The sequence below is a fragment of the Petromyzon marinus genome, unplaced genomic scaffold (assembly GCF_048934315.1).
Source record: "Petromyzon marinus isolate PM22_M1 ecotype Great Lakes invasive population unplaced genomic scaffold, UKy_Petmar_22M1.pri1.0 PM_Scaffold_178, whole genome shotgun sequence".
In the NCBI taxonomy this organism is placed as follows: Eukaryota; Metazoa; Chordata; class Hyperoartia; order Petromyzontiformes; family Petromyzontidae; genus Petromyzon; species Petromyzon marinus.
The window spans coordinates 108,236-121,049 of NW_027423144.1; the positions used below are offsets into that span (position 1 = coordinate 108,236).

At 57.0% G+C, this 12,814-nt stretch overlaps 1 protein-coding gene across 1 annotated transcript in view; it reads right to left on the minus strand.

Moving 5' to 3' along the window:
* Positions 1-206: 206 nt before the first annotated feature.
* LOC142922808 (solute carrier family 12 member 5-like) overlaps positions 207-12,814 on the minus strand; it is a 16,777-nt gene continuing 4,169 nt past the window's right edge. The window contains exons 3-7 of the mRNA XM_076063746.1: positions 12,475-12,644; positions 5,150-5,281; positions 3,030-3,137; positions 1,762-2,042; positions 207-421 (exon numbers count right to left, since the gene is read on the minus strand). Coding sequence (XP_075919861.1) covers positions 343-421; positions 1,762-2,042; positions 3,030-3,137; positions 5,150-5,281; positions 12,475-12,644 — 770 coding nt within the window. The 3' untranslated portion in view covers positions 207-342. The remainder of the gene's footprint in view (positions 422-1,761; positions 2,043-3,029; positions 3,138-5,149; positions 5,282-12,474; positions 12,645-12,814) is intronic.

Below are 12,814 nucleotides of genomic sequence, written 5' to 3' on the forward strand. Positions count from 1 at the left end.
AGTCTGAGTGGAGCTGTCCCTGAGTCTGAGTGGAGCTGTCCCTGAGTCTGAGTGGAGCTGTCCCTGGTGCTGAGTCGAACTGTCCCTGAGTCTGGGTGGAGCTGTCCCTGCTGCTGAGTCTGTGTGGAGCTGTCCCTGGTGCTGTGTGGAGCTGTCCCTGGTGCTGAGTGGGGCTGTCCCTGCGTGTTCCGCGTGTTCGCCCTGTGGCCTCTGCCGCTCACGGTTTGAGGTTGAACAAATCCTTGAGGCCCTGTGGAGTGCAGGCATCGCCCGGCGTGGTGTCCCCGTCACGGCCCCGCTCGTGTGTCCACGTGCGCTGCCGCTCACTGCCCTCGCCAGGGCTCAGCTGAGCGGCCGGCCCGTCGGCGCCCTGAGCCTCAAGGCCCGCGGCGCCGGGAGTAGCCGGCGGCACGAGCTGCACCTGGGAGGACGAGGTGGGCGCGGGGCGTGGGGCGGGTGGTGTTAGTGGGTGGGTGGTGTTAGTGGGTGGTTGAGTGGGTGGGTGAGTGGGTGGGTGTGTGAGTGGGTGTGTGAGTGGGGGGATAGGTGGGTGAGTGGGTGGCTGAGTGATAGAGTGGGTTTGTGAGTGGGTGGGTGAGTGAGTGGGTGAGTGAGTGAATAGGTGAGCGAGTGGGTGAGTGAGTGGGTGAGTGGGTGGGTGGGTGAGTGAGTGGGTGGGTGAATGAGTGGGTGGGTGAATGAGTGAGTGAGAGGGTGAGTGAGTGGGTGAGTGGGTGGGTGGGTGAGTGAGTGGGTGGGTGAGTGAGTGGGTGAATGAGTGGGTGGGTGGGTGAGTGAGAGAGTGGGTGAGTGAGTGAATGGGTGAGTGAGTGGGTGAGTGAGTGGGTGGGTGAGTGGGTGTGTGAGTGGGGGGATAGGTGGGTGAGTGGGTGGCTGAGTGATAGAGTGGGTTTGTGAGTGGGTGGGTGAGTGAGTGGGTGAGTGAGTGAATAGGTGAGCGAGTGGGTGAGTGAGTGGGTGAGTGGGTGGGTGGGTGAGTGAGTGGGTGGGTGAATGAGTGGGTGGGTGAATGAGTGAGTGAGAGGGTGAGTGAGTGGGTGAGTGGGTGGGTGGGTGAGTGAGTGGGTGGGTGAGTGAGTGGGTGAATGAGTGAGTGGGTGGGTGGGTGAGTGAGAGAGTGGGTGAGTGAGTGAATGGGTGAGTGAGTGGGTGAGTGAGTGGGTGGGTGAGTGGGTGTGTGAGTGGGGGGATAGGTGGGTGAGTGGGTGGCTGAGTGATAGAGTGGGTTTGTGAGTGGGTGGGTGGGTGGGTGAGTGAGTGAATAGGTGAGCGAGTGGGTGAGCGAGTGGGTGAGTGGGTGGTGAGTGGGTGGGTAGGTGAGTGGGTGGGTAGGTGAGTGGGTGGGTGGGTGAGAGGTGAGTGGTGAGTGGGTAGGTGAGTGGGTGGGTGAGTGGGTGGGTGCGTAGGTGAGTGGGTGGGTGGGTGAGTGGGTGGGTGGGTGAGTGGGTGGGTGGGTGAGTGGGTGGGTGGGTGAGTGGGTGGGTGGGTGAGTGAATGGGTGAGTGGGTGAGTGAGTGAATGGGTGAGTGGGTGAGTGAGTGTTGGAGTGGGTGAGTGTTGGAGTGTGGCGGCTGAATGATGTTTCCATCGCGGTCCGCATCCATCCAATGCGTGTGCCGGGGTTGAAGGTTCAAGGTGATTCTATTTGGCCATCACCACCAACACCATCAACAACATCACCGCCACTGCCACCACCGCCATCACCGCCATCACCGCAATCACCGCCACCACCGCTGTCACCTCATCGGTGCACACGTGGTCCGGCGTGCGGTTCCCTTCCTCCTCCTCCTCCTCCTCCTCCACCTCCTCCTCCCGCTGCTGCTGCCGCTGTTGGCGATCGTCGGAGGCCCCGGCGGAGCTGCCGGCCGGGTCGGACGCCACCGCAACGGGGAGGCGCTGGCGGTGGCGGCGGTGGCGGCGGTCGCGGTGGTGGTGGCGGTGGTGGCGGTGGTGGCGGTGGTGGTGGTGGTGGTGGCCTTGCGTTTGATGGAGCCACGGGAGACGTCCGTGATGCTCTGGATCTGTGTGTGGCGGGGGGTGGGTCGCACACACACCACGTTCTGTACACGTCGCCCGCACAACCACACCTCACCCTCACCCACCCAGCCACCCAGCCACCCACCCAGCCACCCACCCACCTCGCCCACTCACACAGCCACCCACCCAGCCACCCACCTCGCCCACTCACACAGCCACCCACCCAGCCACCCACCCAGCCACCCACCCAGCCACCCACCCAGCCACCCACCCCACCTCGCCCACTCACACAGCCACCCACCCAGCCACCCACCTCGCCCACCTCGCCCACTCACCCAGCCACTCACCCAGCCACCCACCCAGCCACCCACCTCGCCCACTCACACAGCACCCACCCAGCCACCCACCCAGCCACCCACCCAGCCACCCACCCAGCCACCCACCCAGCCACCCACCCAGCCACCCAGCCACCCACCCAGCCACCCACCCAGCCACCCACCCAACTCGCCCACTCACACAGCCCCCACCCAGCCACCCAGCCACCAACCCAGCCACCCACCCACCTCGCCCACTCACACAGCCACCCACCCATCCACCCTCCCAGCCACCCACCCAGCCACCCAGCCACCCACCAAGCCACCCACCCACCGAGCCCACTCACACAGCCACCCACCCAGCCACCCACCCAGCCACCCACCCAGCCACCCACCTCGCCCACCTCGCCCACTCACCCAGCCACCTCGCCCACCCACCCACCCAGCCTCCCACCTCGCCCACTCACACAGCCACCCACCCAGCCACCTACCCAGCCACCCACCCACCCAGCCACCCAGCCACCTCGCCCAGCCACCCACCCAGCCACCCACCCACCTCGCCCACCCACACCCAGCCCACTCCACCCAGCCACCCAACCAGCCACCACCCACCTCGCCCACTCACCCCGCCCACCTCGCCCACTCACCCACCCAGCCACCCACCCAGCCACCCACCCACCTCGCCCACCCCGCCCACCCACCCACCCAGCCACCCACCTCCATCTCGCGCTCGTACTTGGAGAGCTGCATCTGACGCAGCATCTGCGACCTCTGCTCCATCACGAGCGTCTTCTCGTACGTGTACGCCGAGATGTCGTGGTCATGCTGGCAAACACACACACACACACACACGTGTGTACACACACACACATACACACATACACACACGTGTGTACACACATACACACACGTGTGTACACACACACACATACACACATACACACACGTGTGTACACACACCACACACACACGTGTGTACACACACACACATACACACATACACACACGTGTGTACACACATACACACACGTGTGTACACACACACACATACACACATACACACACGTGTGTACACACATACACACACGTGTGTACACACACACATACACACATACACACACGTGTGTACACACACACACACATACACACACGTGTGTACACACTCACACACGTGTGTACACACACATACACACACGTGTGTACACACTCACACACACACGTGTGTACACACACACATACACACACGTGTGTACACACACACACACGTGTGTACACACACACACGTGTGTACACACACATACACACACGTGTGTACACACATACACACACTCACACACACGTGTGTACACACACACACGTGTGTACACACACACACACACACGTTGTGTACACACACACACACACGTGTTGTACACACACACACACGTGTGTACACACTCACACACGTGTGTACACACACTCACACGTGTGTACACACACACACGTGTGTACACACTCACACACACACGTGTGTACACACACACACACGTGTGTACACACACACACACACGTGTGTACACACACACACACATACACACACGTGTGTACACACTCACACACGTGTGTACACACACACACTCACACGTGTGTACACACTCACACTCACACGTGTGTACACACACACACGTGTGTACACACACACACGTGTGTACACACACTCACACACACGTGTGTACACACACACACATACACACACGTGTGTACACACTCACACACACACGTGTGTACACACACACACATACACACACGTGTGTACACACACACACATGTGTGTACACACACACACACGTGTGTACACACACACACGTGTGTACACACACACACACACACACACGTGTGTACACACACACACACGTGTGTACACACACACACAACACGTGTGTACACACACACACATACACACACGTGTGTACACACTCACACACGTGTGTACACACTCACACACGTGTGTACACACACACACTCACACGTGTGTACACACTCACACACACACACACGTGTGTACACACTCACCAAGAGGTCACGGAGGACAGCTGCCGTGTGTGTTAGCGAGTGGGTGGGTGAGTGGGTGAGGGGGCGGGTGAATGGGTGAGTGGGTGGTGAGTGGGTGGGTGAATGGATGAGTGGGTGGGTGAGTGGGTGGGTGAATGGGTGAGTGGGTTGGTGAGTGGGCGGGTGAATGGGTGAGTGGGTTGGTGAGTGGGTGGGTGAATCGGTGAGTGGGTGAGTGAGTGGGCGAGTGAGCAAGCGAATGTGTGGGTGAGAAAGTCGGGGGTGAACGGGTAAGGTGAGCGAGTAGGTGGGTGAATGGGTGAGCGAGTGGGTGAGTGGATGAGTGGGTGAGCGAGTGGGTGGGCGAGTGGGTGGGTAAGCAAGCGAGTGGGCAGGTGAGCGAGGGTTGGGTGGGCGGGCAGATCAGTGGGTGAGCGAGTGGGCGGGCGGGTGGGTGGGTCAGTGGGTGAGTGAGCGGGTGAGCGGGCGGGAGGGCGAGCGAGCGGGCAGGCGGATGAGCGAGTGGGTGGGTGAGCGGGTGAGTGGGTCACCGAGTGGGTGGGCGAGCGAGCGAGTGGGTGAGCGAGTGGGCATGGTGGGTGGGTCAGCGAGCGAGTGGGTGAGCGAGTGGTTGGGTGGGTGGGCAGGTCAGTGGGGGAGCGGGCGGTCGAGCGAGCGGGTGAGTGAGCGAGCGGGTGAGTGAGCGAGCGGGTGAGCGGGTCAGCGAGTGGGTGAGTGAGCGAGTGGGTGGGCGGGCAGGTCAGCGGGCGAGTGAGTGGGTGAGCGTGTGGGTGAGCGTCGCTCACCATCTCCACCACCTCCACCTCGGCGTCAATGCGCAGGTGGTAGAGGAAGGTGGTGAGGTCGTTTTTCATCTGGATGCTGTTGTCCTCAAGCTGTGCCACCGTGAAGATGCGCATCTTACACTTGCGCCAGACCTGAGTGCAAACGTCACACAACCACACAGTCACACAGTCACACAGCCACACAGTCACACAGTCACATGGCAACACAGCCACACGGTCACACAGTCACACAGTCACACAGTCACACAGATCACACAGACACACAGTCACACAGTCACACGGCAACACAGTCACACAGTCAGTCAGTCAGTCACACAGTCACACAGCCACACGGCAACACAGTCACACAGCCACACGGCAAGACAGTCATACAGTCACACAGTCACACAGTCACACAGTCAGTCACACAGTCACACAGTTACACAGTCACATATTCACTCACTCACACAGTCACACAGTCACACAGCCACACAGTCACACAGTCACACAGCCACACAGCCACACAATCACACAGTCACACAGTCACACAGCCACACAGTCACACAATCACACAGTCACACAGTCACTCACTCACACAGTCACACAGTCACAGAGCCACACAGTCACACAGTCACACAGTCACACGGCAACACAGTCACACACCCACACAGTCACACAGTCACACAGTCACACGGTCACACAGTCACACACAGTCACACAGTCACACAGTCACACGGCAACACAGTCACACAGTCACACGGTCACACAGTCACACAGTCACACACAGTCACACAGTCACACAGTCAGTCACACAGCCACACAGTCACACACAGTCACACAGTCACACACAGTCACACAGTCACACAGTCACACGGCAACACAGTCACACAGTCACACAGTCACACAGTCTTACAGTCACACGGCAACACAGTCACACGGTCACACAGTCACACAGCCACACAGTCACACAATCACACAGTCACACGGTCACACAGCCACACGGTCACTCAGCCACACAGTCACACAGTCACACAGTCACACAGCCACTCACTCACACAGTCACACAGTCACACGCAGTCACACAGTCACACAGCCACACAGTCACACAGCCACACGGTCACACGGTCACACAGTCACACAGTCACGCGGTCACACAGTCACACGGTCACACAGTCACACAGACACACAGCCACACAGTTACTCACACAGTTACACAGTCACACAGTCACACAGTCACTCACACACTCACACAACCACACAGTCACACAGTCACACAGTCACACGGTCACACAGTCACACACAGTCACACGGTCACACACAGTCACACAGTCACACAGTCTTACAGTCACACAGTCACACGGCCACACGGCCACACAGTCACACAGCCACACGGTCACACGGTCACACAGTCACACAGTCACACAGCCACACAGTCACACGGTCACACAGTCACAGAGTCACACGGCAACACAGTCACACAGTCACACACAGTCACACAGTCACACAGCCACACAGTCACACAGCCACACAGCTACACAGTCACCCAGCCACACAGTCACACAGCCACACACAGCCACACAGTCACACAGTCACACAGCCACACAGCCACACACAGTCACACAGTCACACAGTCACACACAATCACACAGTCACACAGCTACACAGTCACACAGACACAGTCACACAGTCACACAACCACACAACCACACAGCCACACAGTCACACAGTCACACAGCCTCACACAGTCACACACAGTCACACAGTCACACAGTGAGTCACACAGTCACACAGTCACACAGTCAGTCACACAGTCACACAGTCACACACACACACAGTCACACACACAGTCACACACACACAGCCACACACACAGCCACACACACAGTCACACACACACACAGTCACACACACAGTCACACACACACAGCCACACACACAGCCACACACACAGTCACACACAGCCACACACCACCGCGGAGTCACCTTGTGTCACACAGTCACACACACAGTCACACACACAGTCATACACACAGCCACTCACACAGTCACACACACACAGTCACACACACAGCCACACACCACCGCGGAGTCACCTTGTCTCACACAGTCACACACACAGTCACACACACAGTCACACACACAGTCACACACACAGCCACTCACACAGTCACACAGTCACACACACTCACACACAGTCACACACACACAGTCACACACACACAGTCACACACAGCCACACACCACCGCGGAGTCACCTTGTGTCACACAGTCACACACACAGTCACACACACAGTCAAACTCACACAGTCACACACAGCCACACACACAGTCACACACACACAGTCACACACTCACACAGTCACATAGCCACACAGTCACACAGTCACACAGTCACACACACAGTCACACAGTCACACAGTCAGTCACACAGTCACACAGTCACACAGTCAGTCACACAGTCACACACACACAGTCACACACACACAGCCACACACACAGCCACACACACAGCCACACACACAGTCACACACACACACACAGTCACACACACAGTCACACACACACAGCCACACACACAGCCACACACACAGTCACACACAGCCACACACCACCGCGGAGTCACCTTGTGTCACACAGTCACACACACAGTCACACACACAGTCATACACACAGCCACTCACACAGTCACACACACACAGTCACACACACAGCCACACACCACCGCGGAGTCACCTTGTGTCACACAGTCACACACACAGTCACACACACAGTCACACACACAGTCACACACACAGCCACTCACACAGTCACACAGTCACACACACTCACACACAGTCACACACACACAGTCACACACACACAGTCACACACAGCCACACACCACCGCGGAGTCACCTTGTGTCACACAGTCACACACACAGTCACACACACAGTCAAACTCACACAGTCACACACAGCCACACACACAGTCACACACACACAGTCACACACTCACACAGTCACATAGCCACACAGTCACACAGTCACACAGTCACACACACAGTCACACAGTCACACAGTCAGCCACACAGTCACACAGTCACACAGTCAGTCACACAGTCACACACACACACACAGTCACACACACAGTCACACACACACAGCCACACACACAGCCACACACACAGTCACACACACACACAGTCACACACACAGTCACACACACACAGCCACACACACAGCCACACACACAGCCACACACACAGTCACACACAGCCACACACCACCGCGGAGTCACCTTGTGTCACACAGTCACACACACAGTCACACACACAGTCATACACACAGCCACTCACACAGTCACACACACACAGTCACACACCACCGCGGAGTCACCTTGTGTCACACAGTCACACACACAGTCACACACACAGTCACACACACAGCCACTCACACAGTCACACAGTCACACACAGTCACACACAGTCACACACACACAGTCACACACACACAGTCACACACACACAGTCACACACAGCCACACACCACCGCGGAGTCACCTTGTGTCACACAGTCACACACACAGTCACACACACAGTCACACTCACACAGTCACACACAGCCACACACACAGTCACACACACAGCCACACACAGTCACACACACAGCCACACACAGTCACACACACAGCCACACACAGCCACACACACAGCCACACACACAGTCACACAGTCACACAGTCACACACACAGCCACACACAGTCACACACACAGTCACACACACAGCCACACACAGCCACACACACAGCCACACACAGCCACACACACAGCCACACACACAGTCACACACACAGTCACACACACACAGTCACACACACAGCCACACACAGTTACACAGTCACACACACACAGTCACACACACACAGTCACACACAGTCACACACACACACAGTCACACAGTCAGCCACACAATCACACAGTCACACAGTCACACACACACACAGCCACACACAGTCACACACACAGTCACACACACAGTCACACACACACAGTCACACACACAGTCACACACACAGTCACACACACAGCCACACACACAGTCACACACAGTCACACACACACAGTCACACACAGTCACACACACAGCCACACACACAGCCACACACACAGCCACACACACAGCCACACACTCACACAGTCACAGTCACACACAGTCACACACAGTCACACACACACAGCCACACACACACACACAGTCACACACACAGCCACACACACAGCCACACACACACACAGTCACACACACACAGCCACACACACAGTCACACACACAGTCACACAGTCACACACAGTCACACACACAGTCACACACACAGTCACACACACAGCCACACACAGCCACACACAGTCACCCACACACAGCCACACACAGTCACCCACACACAGCCACACACAGTCACCCACACACAGCCACACACAGCCACACACACACAGCCACACACAGCCACACACACAGTCACACACACAGTCACACACAGCCACACACAGTCACACACACAGCCACACACAGTCACCCACACACAGCCACACACAGCCACACACTCACACAGTCACACACAGCCACACACAGCCACACACAGTCACCCACACACAGCCACACACAGCCACACACTCACACAGTCACACACAATCACACACAGTCACACACACACAGCCACACAGTCACACAGTCACACACACACAGCCACACACAGCCACACACAGTCACCCACACACAGTCACACACACAGTCACACAGCCACACACAGTCACACACAGTCACACAGTCACACACAGTCACACACAGTCACACAGCCACACACACAGCCACACACAGTCACACACACACACAGTCACACACACAATCACACACAGCCACACACACACAGTCACACACACAGCCACACACACAGCCACACACAGTCACACACAGTCACACACACAGCCACACACACACAGTCACACACACAGTCACACACACAGTCACACACACAGTCACCCACACACACAGTCACACAGTCACACACACAGTCACCCACACACAGTCACACACACACACACACACACAGTCACACACACACACACACCCCACACACACAGTCACACAGTCACACACACAGTCACACACACACAGCCACACACACACAGTCACCCACACACCCACACAGTCACACACACAGTCACACAGCCACACACACAGTCACACACACACAGTCACACACACACAGTCACACCCACACACCCACACAGTCACACACACACAGCCACACACACAGTCACACACACAGCCACACACACAGCCACACACACACAGCCACACACAGCCACACACAGCCACACACACACAGTCACACACACACAGCCACACACAGTCACACACCCACACAGTCACCCACATAGCCACACACACAGTCACACACACACAGTCACACAGCCACACACACAGTCACACACACACACAGCCACACACACAATCACACAGTCACACAGTCACACACACAACCACACACACAATCACACAGTCACACAGTCACACACACAGCCACACACTCACACAGTCACACAGTCACACACACAGTCACACACACAGCCACACACTCACACAGTCACACAGTCACACACAGTCACACACACACACAGCCACACAGCCACACAGTCACACACAGCCACACACTCACACAGTCACACAATCACACACAGCCACACAGCCACACACACAGTCACACACACACAGTCACACACAGCCACACACTCACACAGCCACACACAGTCACACACACAGTCACACACACAGCCACACACAGTCACACACACAGCCACACACACAGCCACACACACACAGCTACACACAGTCACAGTCACACACAGCCACACACACACACAGTCACACACACACAGTCACACACAGCCACACACAGTCACACACACACACAGCCACACACACACACAGCCACACACACAGTCACACACACACAGTCACACACACACAGTCACACACACAGCCACACACAGTCACACACACAGCCACACACACAGTCACACAGCCACACACACAGTCACACACAGTCACACACACAGTCACACACACAGCCACACACACAGCCACACACACACAGCTACACACAGTCACAGTCACACACAGCCACACACACACACACAGTCACACACACAGTCACACACAGCTACACACAGTCACACACACACACAGCCACACACACACACACAGCCACACACACACAGTCACACACACACAGTCACACACACAGTAACACACAGCCACACACACAGTCACACACACAGCCACACACCACGGCTGTGTCACCTTGTGTCACACAGCCACACACAGCCACACACAGCCACACACACACAGCCACACAGCCACACACAGCCACACACACACAGTCACACACACAGTCACACACACAGTCACACACACAGTCACACACAGCCACACACACAGTCACACACAGTCACACACAGCCACACACAGCCACACACACAGTCACACACAGTCACACACACAGTCACACACACACACAGCCACACACAGCCACACACACACAGCCACACACAGCCACACACAGCCACACACACACAGTCACACACACAGCCACACACACAGCCACACACAGTCACACACACACACAGCCACACACACACAGCCACACACAGCCACACATAGCCACACACACACAGCCACACACACACAGCCACACACACAGCCACACACACAGCCACACACACAGCCACACACACAGTCACACACACAGCCACACACAGTCACCCACACACAGTCACACACACAGTCACACACACAGTCACACACACGGTCACACACACAGCCACACACACACAGTCACACACCCACACAGTCACACAGTCACACAGTCACACACACAGCCACACACAGTCACACACACAGTCACACACACAGCCACACACACAGCCACACACAGCCACACACACAGCCACACACAGCCACACACAGCCACACACACAGCCACACACACAGTCACACACACACAGTCACACACACAGCCACACACAGCCACACACAGTTACACAGTCACACACACACAGTCACACACACACAGTCACACACAGTCACACACACAGCCACACACACAGCCACACACAGCCACACACACGGTCACACTCACACACACACACAGCCACACACACAGCCACACACACACACAGCCACACACACACAGCCACACACACACAGCCACACACACACAGCCACACACACACAGCCACACACAGCCACACACACAGTCACACACACACAGCCACACACACACAGCCACACACCACTGCTGTGTCACCTTGTGTTGACGCAGCAGGAAGGGCAGCAGCATGAGCATGCCGCCATCGTGGACGATCCACCACAGGTCAATGGAGCCCTCGGCCCAGCGCTGCTGTCGTCCGGGGAAGGCGGCGACGTTCTTGGCGACGAGGAGCGCGCGGTGCGCCGCCGTCGTCACTCGCACCGTCTCTGTGACGACGCGGACGAGTGATGAGTGAGTGAGTGATAGAGTGAGTGAGTGATCAAGTGATAGAGTGAGCGATCGAGTGAGCGAGTGATAGAGTGAGTGATAGAGTGAGTGAGTGATCGAGTGAGCGAGTGATCGAGTGAGTGATAGAGTGAGTGAGTGATAGAGTGAG